Source organism: Marmota monax, unplaced genomic scaffold (genome assembly GCF_021218885.2).
Source record: "Marmota monax isolate L192 unplaced genomic scaffold, Marmota_monax_Labrador192_F-V1.1 WCK01_AAM20220418_F8-fsc00083, whole genome shotgun sequence".
Taxonomy (NCBI): domain Eukaryota; kingdom Metazoa; phylum Chordata; class Mammalia; order Rodentia; family Sciuridae; genus Marmota; species Marmota monax.
Genome location: NW_026692848.1, coordinates 7,188,937 through 7,202,527, shown reverse-complemented (window position 1 = coordinate 7,202,527; position 13,591 = coordinate 7,188,937). Strand labels below are relative to the sequence as shown.

At 46.1% G+C, this 13,591-nt stretch overlaps 1 protein-coding gene across 3 annotated transcripts in view; it reads left to right on the top strand.

Annotated features, from left to right (window-relative positions):
* Slc22a3 (solute carrier family 22 member 3) overlaps nucleotides 1-13,591 on the top strand; it is an 87,607-nt gene that overhangs the window by 66,836 nt on the left and 7,180 nt on the right. For 2 of the 3 annotated variants that reach the window (XM_046449417.2, XM_046449416.2), the window contains exons 6-9: nucleotides 4,563-4,660; nucleotides 4,782-4,996; nucleotides 11,806-11,914; nucleotides 12,656-12,768. In XM_046449417.2, the coding sequence (XP_046305373.1) occupies nucleotides 4,563-4,660; nucleotides 4,782-4,996; nucleotides 11,806-11,914; nucleotides 12,656-12,768 (535 nt within the window). Of the gene's footprint in view, nucleotides 1-4,562; nucleotides 4,661-4,781; nucleotides 4,997-5,370; nucleotides 5,508-11,805; nucleotides 11,915-12,655; nucleotides 12,769-13,591 lie in introns of those variants that run through there. The other variant, XM_046449418.2, reaches the window with a different exon arrangement.

Sequence of the window (13,591 nt, the reverse complement as noted above, 5' to 3'; positions counted from 1 at the left end):
TTCACTGGACAGGAGGATGGGTTGGCTCCTTCTCGATTACTTTTGCTGTTATCAACATTTGATATTCCTTTGGTAGAGGATTATATTGAAGCAGTAAATTTGTACTTTGGAAAAACAAAGATTGTACACCTGCCAGTTTCCAAATCTGAAAAGCCTGATATTAAGACTAATAGCAAGCATTTTTGCAAAATGAACTGAAGAATTGAAACAATTATTTTAACTATAAAATTATTTTTGCCAAAGATATTGTTATTAAAGAAAAACCATTGTTCTAGACTGGATTCTTCAGATAATTCTGCTTTTGGCAAAAAGTGACAGGAAAACCAACTTAAATGGGATTAGACAATAAGGGCATTCACTGGCTCTTATGTCTGGAATTGTAGTCACAGCGGGGTTCCGGGTTGACCAAACTAGGGTCTCAACAGAGCAGCTTCATCCTAGGACAGGTCCCCTCGTGGTACAAGGTGGCTCCTGAGATCCCACCATTTCTTCATTCATTGGAGAGGGTGGGGTCCTTCAGGAAGCTCTGGCTTAAGAGCAATGAAGGACTTTCCCATGAATCCTTCTCTCACTGGTGCAAATCGGTCCACATTGGATCACATGACCATTTCTCATTGGTTCAAAATGGGACAGATGTCCAATCGGAGAACAGGATTATTCTTGGATAACCAGGCCTACCCTACAACTGAAAGCAGAGTCAGTTCACCTGAGAAAATGAGTTGATTGTGTGTGTGTGTGTGTGTGTGTGTGTGATTGAGTGTGTGGTGATGTCAGTTCTATTAAGAGAAAAGGGCAGTAATACCAAGAATAATACAACAATTAGGTACACTCCTGTTATTTTAAATCCACTTTTAAAGTGTTCTATTTTTTGTTACAAAAGTAATGTGTGTTATTTTTAAGAGAATATTTATAACCAAAATGAAAAGTTAAACCTGCCCTAATCTTACTACCTCATAAGGACCATGAATGAAGTGATAAAAACATACTTTTAATTAATAAAATAAATATTATATTCTATATACTGCAGGCACAATATAGCATAATGAAGTGCAGACTTTAGTATTGTATATATATATAAACGTCCATGGCTGCTTTCACTCTACTGGCAAAGTTAAGCAGCCAACTGAGAAGTAATATCCTGTAAAACCAATATACCATCTGGCCCTTTGCAAAAAAAGAAAAAGAAAAATTGCCATCCTTTGAGTGGGACCATAAGAAGACTATGGCCTTGTCATCACCCTCTGACATGGTGACTCAATGCTCAGGGATGACTAGAGATCTGCTTAGGAAAAGGTGACATCTATAGAGCAAAGGCAAGGGCAAGAGACACTCCATTATCATGTCACTAAGGGAGAGTCACAGACCATGAAGGATTGAAAAATCTGCAGAGGTGCTTGAAGGTCATTATCTGGGAAACCCGTGATGTGCCGTTTCCCTTCCACTCCAGGATGTTGACATTGGGCCTGTGTGAAAGTGACTTGGTCAGAGTCTTATCTAGCAGATAGAAGTCATGGCTATAAGCAGAAAGTAAGGCTGGAGAGCAGATGGAAGACGGCCCACATCAAATTGTTAGCAATACCTCTGTGTGCGTTGGGTGGACAGCAGAGCCAAGGTGGAGACAAGCGACCCCTCAGGGACCCCTGAGGGAGAAGAGTCAGGACCCACACCACACTGACCCAAGTCTGAGCTGTGGAACAGCCGGAAGAGAAAGAAGGAAGCTGACATAAGTCAGTCCTGAGACTTCCACAGAGGAGAGCTGTCCTGTCCTGGGTGGTTCAGTCCTGAATTTCAAGATCTGCAAAATCTAAATGATTTGAGCCAAACCTAAATTATCTAAATTCTTGTAGCCGATTTTAACCTTTTTTATTTAAACTAAAGGATTTTTTTTTAATCAAGTGCCCAGTGTCCTTCTTGGAAAGTATGTAGAAATGACCATCAACTGGAAAGAACTTGTGTAGAATAAAAATTTCCTCTATAGTCAGCAGCACTGGGTGAGGGTTACAATCAGGGACATTTCTAATCACCTGGTGTGGAATCCTGGCTCAGCTATCTTTCTGCTATTTAACCTTTAATGTCCTAAGATTTGTTTTCTTATTTATAAAATCAGGTTAATAAAAGTACTAATTTTACAGGGCTTTGACGAGAATTGAATGAAACAATCCATGTACTTAGTCTAGAAACTAGCGAGAGTTTCACACTCCCTAGGTATTAGCTATTTTCATGTGGGCAATGAGTAGAAACTCTTTGTGAAAGCATTTTGATAATAAACCATATGATGATATATTGTTGTAATACACAAGTTCTTATCTGCCACATAGATATTCCTGCCTTATTTTTGGAGCAATAAACAAGGCAAAGGTAGATAAAGAAAAATCCCTTTTGGGATCTTAACATTTAGAAGGTTAGCCAAGGAACATTTTACTGGGCATTGTAGTAGTTAGGATCCAGGTCAATTTGATGTTGAAACAAGACACCCAAGAAATATAGTGGGGGAGGGGGAGATGGACAAGTACTTTTCTCTCTAACATGTGCCCTAGAGGTGAGTGGGCCAGCTCTGACAAGCCGGGTCTGCTCCACGAGGTGCCCCAGGACCCAGGTCCTGGTGATCTTGTTGCTCCATCATCACATGCAGTAGGCTGTGTAGCTGAAGCTCACCACCATGTTCTTCCATCCCAGGAAGCCGGAAGACTGTAAGCAAAGGAAGGGAAAGCTGTTTCCAAAGGGTGAAACTTGGAATGTGTGTTCATGGTGCCTATGACCAATTCATTGTTGAGGTCTTAGTCTCAGAACAACCATCGTTGAAAGAGAAGATAGAAAAAGACTCTAGCTAGCATCCATGTGCCCAGCTAAATTCCATGGAGTCATTCCTGTAAAAGAGAAGGAAAGAATGGAGGGTGGAATCCATTAGCAGCCTTCCTTGAGTATCGTCGTGGAAACAACTATTGTCTTGTCGACTCTAACACATTGATTTTAAGGTGATCATTTTATGTTCCAAGTAAGAAAAACTCATGCTCTTTAAACTGATGCATTACTTTCTTATAAGTTCATTGGTGAGACACATCCCAATTCAAGTGTTTTAAATGCACAGGATGGAGGGGGGAATGTGGCTTGGTATACCATTCATTTTCAGTCTTCCGCTGTATGTGTGAGACTTTGCCTGGCACAAACATAGGCATGAGATATCAAGCTTTGGTTGACACATTGACTGCTTTAGGATGTTTAGGATGATTGATTGACAGGGCCCATCAGTGTGGATGTGCTCTAAGTCAAATTCTTGTGACAGCTGGTAGAGGGACTTGAGGTCTTAGGGAAAATGTGCCTAGATTTACATTCCTTCTGGGCCAGATTTCAAGTTGAGTAAACAGACAGGAAAGGCCCTGCCTTTAGGAGCCTGGGTTCTTGCTTAAAAGAAGGACCACAGCTGAAGGCTGTACTCTGGGGAAGCCAGTATGGCCCAGGCACTTGGCTTCTTTTTTGGGAGGTACCAGGGGCACTCGACCACTGAGCCACATCTCCATGCCCTATTTTGTATTTTATTTAGAGCCAGAGTCTCACTGAGTTGTTTAGCACCTTGCTTTTGCTGAGGCTGGCTTTGAACTAGCAATCCTCCTGCCTCAGCCTCCTTAGGCCCTGAGAAGCTTCCTGAGTTGCTTCTAGATTTTGATGTTTAGCAAATGGGTTGAGCACCGGGCACTTTGCTTGGTGCCACACTGCAGTTCCCCACCCCCAGCTCCAGAGCTCCTGGATAGAGGAACATACCCATAAGAGGAGCCCTGGTGGAGGTCTGAGGAGTAGAGCTAGACCTGAGGGTCATCATTTAATTCCAGGGGCAGACTAATAGCAGGACTGGGAAGGGCGCCCAGGCAGAGGTACAGACTGTCCACCCACATGGAATGTGGAGCAGTGGTCGCTGTGAGCAGCTGCGCTGGGACCTTTGGCAGACTGGACTGGAGGACAGCGGCCTTGTTCCTCTGCTGCATTTCCTATGCAGAGCCTGTATACAGCAGCCAGCAACCGCGTTTGCTGAATTGAATTGAGGACAATACCATCTTCTGGATGGCCAAAAGGAGATGAGCTGAATTTTCCTGGATCAAAAAGATGCTAGCTTCCTATTGATAAAAGAAAGCAAAATAAGGTCCTTGATGCTTGTTCTTGGACTAATTATTTCATTTGTCAAAATAAGACTTGATGATTTAATATATAAAGAAACACTTGATCGGCTCACACTTGTTTGCTCTCGTTTTCCCTCAATACAATAAATGGACCCCAATCTTACTTTAGAACATGCCTTTTCTCCTTGTTGACTCAGAGCAGTTTAACCTAAATATTGCGATTATCCCGAGAACAGTCTCCACTGGGAAACCTCTTCTCTGTGAATCTGACCCATTCCGAGTGCCGGAGGGCAAGCCTTTCCACGCTCGGGTTGTAGAAGTAATTATGAAACAGCCCCGTCGGTTCAGTAGGATCCCTGGGTTCTGTAGTTTGAATCTAGCTAGTAAAGCTCGTGCTGCTGCAGGTGTTTCTTGCCACATATTGCCACTGAAGTCTGCTTCTCTTACCAGATCACCGTCACCGACGAGGAAGTTAGTAACCCGTCCTTTCTAGATCTGGTGAGAACTCCCCAGATGAGGAAGTGCACACTTATACTCATGTTTGCTTGGTAAGTTTGAGCTGTGACAGGTGTTAAAGCTGCTGTCACTCCTACAACCCAGCACTCCCTTCAAGTCAGGCGAGGTTAGCGCTCACCTGCTCTTCCCTGGTGTCTGTCAATGTCACTGCAGGTTCACCAGCGCCGTGGTGTATCAGGGACTGGTCATGCGCCTGGGAATCATCGGCGGCAACCTCTACATAGATTTCTTCATCTCGGGAGTGGTGGAACTGCCAGGGGCTCTCTTGATCTTGCTGACCATCGAGCGCTTTGGACGCCGCCTCCCCTTCGCAGCGAGCAATGTAGTGGCGGGGGTTGCGTGCCTGGTCACCGCGTTCTTACCAGAAGGTAATGGTCCCTCACATTTGTTTGGAAGCTACTGAAGAACTAGAAAACTCTTAGATCCAAATAATCGAGTACAGGGAATCGATGGTCTTTAGGAACTGTGCCACCGCGTCATAATCTGGACACCAGGCAAGCTTGGTGAGGTCTCTCAATTTTCCCGATAATCAGTATAAAGTCTGAGAGAGGCGATGAGTTCTATAGAATTTTCTCTTCTCTCAATTTTTAGAGGATTGATGGATGAAATAGCTGTCATGCTAATTCTAGCTCATAGTGATGTGTTTCCTTCTACTCCCCTCTGTCTGACTTCCTGTCGTGGTGCCGCTGACACTGTGTGACCTGCTTCCTGACCATCTGCCATACGCTGACACCATGCTAAGCACTGAGGTGGTGGGTGACAGAGAGACACGGTTCTCAGCTTTGAGTGAGTCAGGACCCACTAGGGGACACAGACACTTCAATACTGTCACATTTCATTGTGATGAAGGAGGCAATGGGGTATTTACAAGAGAGAGGCCGGGGAGGGGAGGGGAGGGAGGGAGGGAGGAAGGAGGTGAAGGAGAGGAGGAAGGAAAGGGGGAGGGAAGGGGGGAGGATAGAAGAGTGATGCATTGATCCAGGGGGGACCCTGAAGGTGGGAGCCAGGCATGTGTGAAGAAGAAAGCGCACCAGAGACAGAGAAGAGGGGCAATGTTTCCACGGTAGAGAATGTCTCCCAGAAATGTGAAAACCTGTGGGTTCAGGAACAAAATGTTCTTCGTTAACTCTGGAATCCAGGCAAGGAGGCCTGAGGACAGTCAGTCACCAGCATGACTGTCCCTGCAGGCTTGCTGGAAGTTGGCACTGTCTGGTGAGCCTTGGGAGTGGGAAAGGAGGAGGAGGCCAAGGAGAAGGAGGAGGGGGAGGGGGAGGAGGAGGAGGGGGAGGAGGGAGAGGGGGAGGAGGGGGAGGGGGAGGAGGAGGAGGAGGAAGAGGAGGGGGAGGGGGAGGAGGAGGGGGAGGAGGAGGAGGGGGGAGGGGGAGGAGGGGGAGGAGGAGGAGGAGGAGGAAGAGGGGGAGGAGGAGGGAGAGGGAGAGGAGGAAGAGGAGGGGGAGGAGGGGGAGGAGGAGGAGGAGGGGAGGAGGAGGAGGGAGAGGAGAAGGAGGGGGAGGGGGAGGAGGAGGGGGAGGGGGAGGAGGAGGAAGAGGAGGGGGAGGAGGAAGAGGGGGAGGAGGAGGAGGAAGAGGAGGAGGAGAAGGGGGAGGAGGGGGAGGGGGAGGAGGAAGAGGAGGAGGAGGAAGAGGAGGAGGAGAATGGGGAGGAGGGGGAGGGGGAGGAGGAGAGGAGGAGGAGGAGGAGGAAGAGGAGGAGAATGGGGAGGAGGGGGAGGGGGAGGAGGAGGGGAAGGAGGAGGAGGGGGAGGAGGGAGGAGGAGGAGGAAGCCAAGGAGGAGGAGGAGGAAGAGGAGGAGGGGGAGGGGGAGGGGGAGGGGGTGAGGAGGAGGGGAGGGGGGAGGGGAGGAGGAGGGGAGGGGGAGGGGGAGGGGGGGGAGGGGGAGGGGGGGGGGAGGAGGAGGAGGGGAGGGGGAGGGGAGGAGGAGGAGGAAGCCAAGGAGGAGGGGGAGGAAGAGGAGGAGGAGGAGGAGGAGGGGGGGGGGGAGGGGGAGGGGGAGGAGGAGGAGGGGGGGGGGGGGGAAGAGGAGGAGGAAGGGGGGGAGGGGGGGGAGGTGGGGGAGGAGGAGGAGGAGGAGGAGGAGGGGAGGGGGAGGGAAGGAGGAGGAGGAAGCCAAGGAGGAGGAGGAGGAGGAGCCCTCCTAACTATAACAGTTTGGATGAGGCTATGAGGAAGGAGAAATGCTGAGAGCTCAGATGAAGTGTGGGCCTCTCCCATCTCTCCAGGGTGGGAGAGGGATTTCCTCTCAGAGGTGCAGTGGATGTGAATAGAGGAGAAAGCCAGGGATTGCAGATGTCTCCCAATGTGGGATCAAGGGACCTAGATGACCTCTGACACCAAACACAACAAGGGCTAGAATGAGGAAGTCCTTTACTCTCCCAGGATGAGAGGCAGTGGGTTGTCTCCTGGCCCTGGGTGCAGTGGGGATTCCACAGAGGCTGGACTCTGGCGATCTTTGGTGTCTGCACAGGAGGCTCTTTCTTGGAGGATCATCCGTGGATCAGGAAAGACCATGGAAATTTTGCAAAGGTCCGAACAGTCTTACATTCACAGGAGACTCCACTAACTAGGTGCAGGTTTATGAATTCCCATGACATCAGGTAGGTGCCACTTAAATAAAATTGCAGAAAAGCCAATCGTCAAAACAGAAAAGGAAAAAGATGTGTAAGTCCCCTGTCATGTGGGGATTTTTAAGGATAAGCAGAAACATGTTCATCTTATTCCCTTGAGTGTATTGGGTTCCTTGGAGACACTGTAACAAAGTTCCACACACTGGGTGGCTTGAAGCAACAGAAATTGTTTCCATCGCAGGGTTGGTTCCTCCCAGAGAATCTGAGGGAACATTGGTCCCACAAATCTCTCCTAGTGCCTGGCCGTTGCTGGCAACCCTCACCTTCTCCTGGCATTGCTCCAATGTGGGCCTCATCTTCATGGGACAGTCTTATCTCTGTGCCGTCTTAACTAATCACATCTTACGAAGACCCTATTTCCAAATATGATCACATTTTGAGGTTCTAGGTAGGCTTGGATTCTGAGGGACACTATTCAACTCGTTACACAGAGTCAACACACTCTGAGAGTTGAGGGATCTGTATGATAGCTGTCTGTCAATATGCATCAATTTAATATTTATTAATTGAAGGCCACTCCACTAGGAGAGGGAGAGAGAGGTTAAGGAGATAGGTGTAATTCCCGACCACAAGGCTAAGTTGGAAGGGTGGAAAACGGAAACATTTAGGAGTTCACTGCACTTTATATTTTACTTTGGTTTTGGGTTTACGTTTAAAATATAGTTCCTATTGCTGTGAAATAGAGATGAGGTGTTCATTGAAGGTGAAATTCAGAACTCAGGGAGAAAGAGTACTGATGTATAAGCGTGGCCCATCATTTCATGACATATACTTTGCCCTAGATTTTCTCTGATCCTTGAGTAATTGAGATGATTTCAAGGTGTGTTGCTCTCAACATGACCCCAGAAAGAGAGCGTTTAAGACTCTGTGTCCATGGGGCACCAGTTTTGGACCCTCTCTTTTCAGGAGGGATCTCTCCCCCCCCCCGCCCCTTACACATCTCTCTCTCTCATCTTTTAAATAAAACATTTTGCTCTTGGGGGGAAAAAAAAGTCTATGTGTCCAAACCATACACAGTAGGTTAGGAATCAAGATTTTACACAGAGAACTTCAAATACAATCTTTTCTGCTTGATCTGTTCAGTTTTGTTTTGTAGATACGACTTCCCAGCTGAGGCTTCAGTAGTGCTTACTGCAGGACGGAGCACTACTTGCTCTTCGCCTGGGCACGTCTTATTTATATATTCTGCATAGTCGACTCCTTCAGTGGTCACATGTCAGTCATGGATGACTGGCAAGAATGAGTTTCAAATCCCTAAAGTGAGTTCCAACTATGACAGAGGTTCTTTCCTGGAGTGGGCAGTCCTTCCAACTCAAAGGCACTTTCAAACTTGATTGCAAGGAACAGTCCAGTCAAGATTAGGAAGGCTTTTCTCTCGGCTGTTCTGATGTCACCAGTAGGTGGACAGCCCCCATGCAGAATGCTGATGAGCTGATTTTACAGAAATCAGCTTTAAAATCATCTCACAGAGTACCCTTTAACCAACCCTCCCTCTGCGGAGCCCAGCTTTTCATGGCCTGAGAATAAAATTCTGGAAAGAGAAATTGTCTTTCTGGCTTTATCTTCATCTAAGACCCCTGCTTTAGACTCAAATTTCTGAACTGTAATCAAAGTCTGGAAATTAATAGCTTTCTTTATCTATACCTGTCTGTCATCTTTAATTTGAGTTTACTTTGCTTGCTATAAACCCAGCAGTGTGGGGAAGTCTTTCTGAAATGAAAAATTTTTCTACTTTTATCTATCTTTATGTAATTTACATATCTTTATTAGGACTTTTCACTAAATTTTATTCCAGAATTCAGAGCTGCTGGTACCTTCCAAAGAGAGTCAAAATCGTATTCTAAATTTTGCATCCTTTACTCAAGAAATGAGATGTCACTCCCCAAAACTCTAGTTGCTTGACCAAGTCACCACTCGGAGAGGGAAATCTCTTTCTCTATGTCTTCAAATAACTCCATGGAAGATGCGCTGTAGTGCTCATTTTTAATGTGATTTTTGTTACTGACACCAAAACATGTCTATTTCTGCTCTAAAATGAATTTAATAACATATTCCTGGGACACTTGAAGTTTTTCATGTGCATACAGAATTTTTCACATGTAATTCAGAATTCCTAATAAAATGTTTTCTTTTCACTCTTCTCATTAATGAACAGTGGAGTGCCATAGGGACTTCTTTTGTACACATTTCCACAAAAATCTCTGTTCCAGAGTAGTTTGAGTCTAAACTCCCTTGCTTGGAAAAGATCTGGGAGTGTTTCAGATCCAGGTCGGTGAGCAGGACATCAACTAGGAGCTCAACTGGATGGCATTTTCTGTTTTACTGAGCTGACTCTTTAAGTTAACGGTATAGGCTTTTTATGGTGGGTGTGTGTGTGTGTGTGTGTTGATTTGGTTTCTTGGTTTTCATTTGGTTCTGTTGGCCACCACCTCAGTAGGTCCTTGAGCTCATGCAGGATAGAAATCAAATGTGACTCACAAAGAGAGGGATAGGGTCATTTATTGCAATTGATTCACATGGAAAGCTGGCTTCCCCAGAGACAGAATGGCAAGGACAGAGACTGTCCCATTGTCCCACAGGTAGAGTAGTGACAAAATCAAGGGGTCAACAGTATGTGCATGGTTTTGAGGACCAGAAATTAACATACTCCTAAGCTGCGTTGCCATCTTCGTGTGACAATTCCATGTGATCACAATGTACTTAAAAATGTGTGATGTTCCCCCTGCACCTAGTACCTTTTAGCCTATAAATGCATTTAAATGAGAGTCTCAGTTACTTTCAAGCAAGCAGCTGTGGTCAGATCCCCTGTTTGTCTTGAACAGTGGATGTGGCTAGAAATGGCGTCCTGCCACTTATCTTAAACATAGAACCTGCTGTCCTTTCTACAGTCACCAACCAGACTATAATCATGCTATATGCTACCTCATTTCTACCCAACAGCTCGGTCCTCAGTTATAAACCTAAATTGGAATTGAACTCGTCACAGGACTCAATTATAGAGCAATCTCGATTTAGTAAAAAGAAGCCCCTGGCTTATACCTAACGTAGATCAGGGAGTTATTTCCACAGTGGCAGGTGGCCTTCTCCAGTGCATCCTGAGAGCAGCGGGAGGTGGCCCCATCAGGCTGGGACCCAGGGAATCTGGGCCAGAGCTCCTACTTTCCATTCCCAGCAGCACCTGCTCTTGGAAGGACAGGACTGGAATGAATTTCCTAGTCCCCCTCCCTGGGCTTCATGAAAAAGCGCAGCCTAAACAAAACACATGTTTACAACCCTTCTGTGCCAGAGCAGATGGTGGCCCAGCGCATCAGCACTGCTCGGATAATCCTCACTCCCTGGTGTAACTATTGATGTGACAGGCACAGGTGTTCTGTCTGGGGAGACAAGAAATATATTAGGAAGTGCTCCTCAGGCCGTTTGCAGTTAAATTGCAGTAAAGACGCAATCTGGACTCTCAGCCCGTGTTTTTCTCTGCTTGCCCTCCTGGAAATGGCTTTACTGAGAGAGTTTTAGCTTTTGTTTGTTTATCTGGTTGAACAGTCTCTGGAAAGAACACACACAACCCTACTGAGCTGGAGCCTCTTGTTTCATTCCCCTCATTCACGACTACTTCTCTGCTAAAACTAAACTAAGGTGACGGTAACGGCTCCATGTTCAAAGACGCTGGGCAGCCCCGCTTGGCTTTGGAGAGCAGCTCTGGTCTTGATGGTGCAGTCACAGATCCTCATATCATGGCCTCTAGGAAAGGGAAACGTGAATTGCACAACTCTTAAGAAATTTGGAGCACGGATATTTCAGGATTAAAATGATGAATTCCTCTGTCCCTAAAACTAAAGAAAGAAAATGTTTAATAGAGAATGTTTAGCATTTCCCAAATTTTCTGGGGAGGAAGAGGGAGTTTCTTCACATAGCTACAGCAACTTTAAATGGTCCATTTTAAAATGGGTGAACCCACTAGCTTGTAAGAATGTGGTTCCTTCTGGATGATTTCTTGGAGGAAGTAGCATGATTGGGGATGAGGATGACAATGAGTGGCATATGCCTTAGGGATGACACTCAGCTTAGATGTCCCCTTCCCAAGATCCCAATCCTCAAAGCCTTGCTACTTTCTAAAACCAAGGTAGTTTGTGAGAATTTTCCTGGTTTGTACAGAGAGAGCACAGGTGAGCACCTGACTCTGATAATGTTTTCAAGGGCACAGTGATACTGCCTTCCAGACTAAAGGACAGTGGGCTCCTGCTCTCTAAGAGGACACTACAAGGAATATTGGTTCCATGTAGTAACCACTTAACAAGTGGCTCTAGAATTGTATTTCTATAATCTAACCCTGCTCAGAACGACATCTCTAACACCAAAATGTTAGCTACCATCCTAGTTGTTGTTATTTTAAAATTTGTCTGCAGTATTAGAAAATCTTATTATTTGTGCTTAAATTAACAAAGACTTAGGCAGGGAGACATTAAGCCAATGCCTCTGTCATTCTGTAAAATGTTCATGAATCAGACCCCTAACTCCATGTTCTATGCTTGCAGGGACGGCATGGTTGAGGACCACCGTGGCTACTCTGGGTCGACTAGGGATAACCATGGCCTTTGAAATAGTTTATTTGGTGAATTCAGAATTGTACCCAACAACATTACGGTAATTCCAACACATATGTCCTATTTCTCCTAATTAACTGCAGCCAAATGTTCCTTTAGCCTGCTGCTGTGTTGGCTGGGATGAGCTCATCCAGCAAAGAGATAAGCTTTGAGTTCCATCTGCTTTCTGTATTGCTGCCTGCCACCTGTGTGATAGACCTGTTCACCATTAAAATGACCTTATCCACAGCTATGGCTCTGTGAACAAGACACAGCTTGGACACAGCTTGGAACTGGAACCGCTTGGTGCCCTTTCTTTGAAGGCGGGCTCAGCCTGCCCTTGCGTGCGGCACCGCTCTGTGCCGAGGCTGTGGTGTCTCCTCTGAGCTCAGTGCAAGCCTTGCTCCTGTGAGCAGCTGGTTATTGAAGGACATCCAATGGTGCACATGGTGTAGGGCAAACCGGCCTCCTTGGCTGGAGAAATATCCCAATGGGCACATCTTGCAGTCAAGCAAGGATACCAAGGTGGCACGTGTGTCACGGAGCAGGCCAGCTAGTGAGCTGCTGATGAATGAAGGTCAGTCCACCAACACTGCAGCTTCCTCACGACCCTCGCTGGGAAGCAGTCAGCAAGGAAAGGGCTGGAGTGCAAGAGAATGGTTGTTTTCAGAGTTAAAAATGGTAGAAATGGAAAGTGTGGCCACGATTTCTCTGCTATTTAATATGTCTGAATATCATAATTATCTTGATTTTTTTTTTTAATTTGAATGCTTTTCACTTAAAACCATTTTTCATTCTGCAGAAACTTTGGGGTTTCGCTCTGTTCGGGTTTGTGTGATTTTGGGGGAATCATAGCCCCGTTTCTGCTCTTTCGACTGGCAGCCGTGTGGCTAGAGCTACCTCTGATCATCTTTGGTAAGGACTCTGTTACGTGGTGCCCTAAAGGGCTTCCTCCGTCTGTGTTCTTTGTATTAACAGAAGCTGCAGTGACCACGAGGTTTGATGTTGATGACATCTGGTAATAATAATATAATAATAAAATGTGAAATCCTAAATGGTTTTAATTTACTTTATATTGAAGAGTGGAGGTAAATGGAGATCCTGTTAGCCTTCTTCTTTAGTTCTGAGTTAAAATTAAATACTGCAAAACTCTTTTATGTTTTATGATTTAAAAGTCAGCCTGAAGATTAATTGTGTGTTTTTAAATGTTTGACATCTGTCAATATCAGATCTTATTTGGCTATGATCTAAAAAGGCTATTCTGAAAGAACAGGGCCCACAGACCACCTCCACATTCACTGTAACCTCCTACACGTCCCTCAAGTTCACGCCTCCTTCCCAGTCCTCATGGATGGTGTGCAGCCACCCAGCCCTGTCTGGGGAGGGACCTCAGGCCTCGGGCAGGGTTTCTCCAGGGCTGTTCCATCTGTCCTGCCTGGAATCTCACACCTCTCTCTGTGCTCTGCAGCAGTCAGGACACAGGATGGCCTTTCTTACCCTGCCCTTCCTCCGTCTCCACTTCCGTACTCTAGGGAGGGAATGTTGCTCATTTGTTGCTCAACAGTTGAAATCCCAATACAGATACTGAGTTCCTGAGACAATCATTCTATTCGTGCAAAACTCCCCTGACAGACAACCAGCTTCTGACCACATGATACCAATGAGCTTAATACAAGATCATTTCAAATTATTTAATTGGATTTGATAATTCTGTGGCCAGCATGAAAGAGCAAAGAGG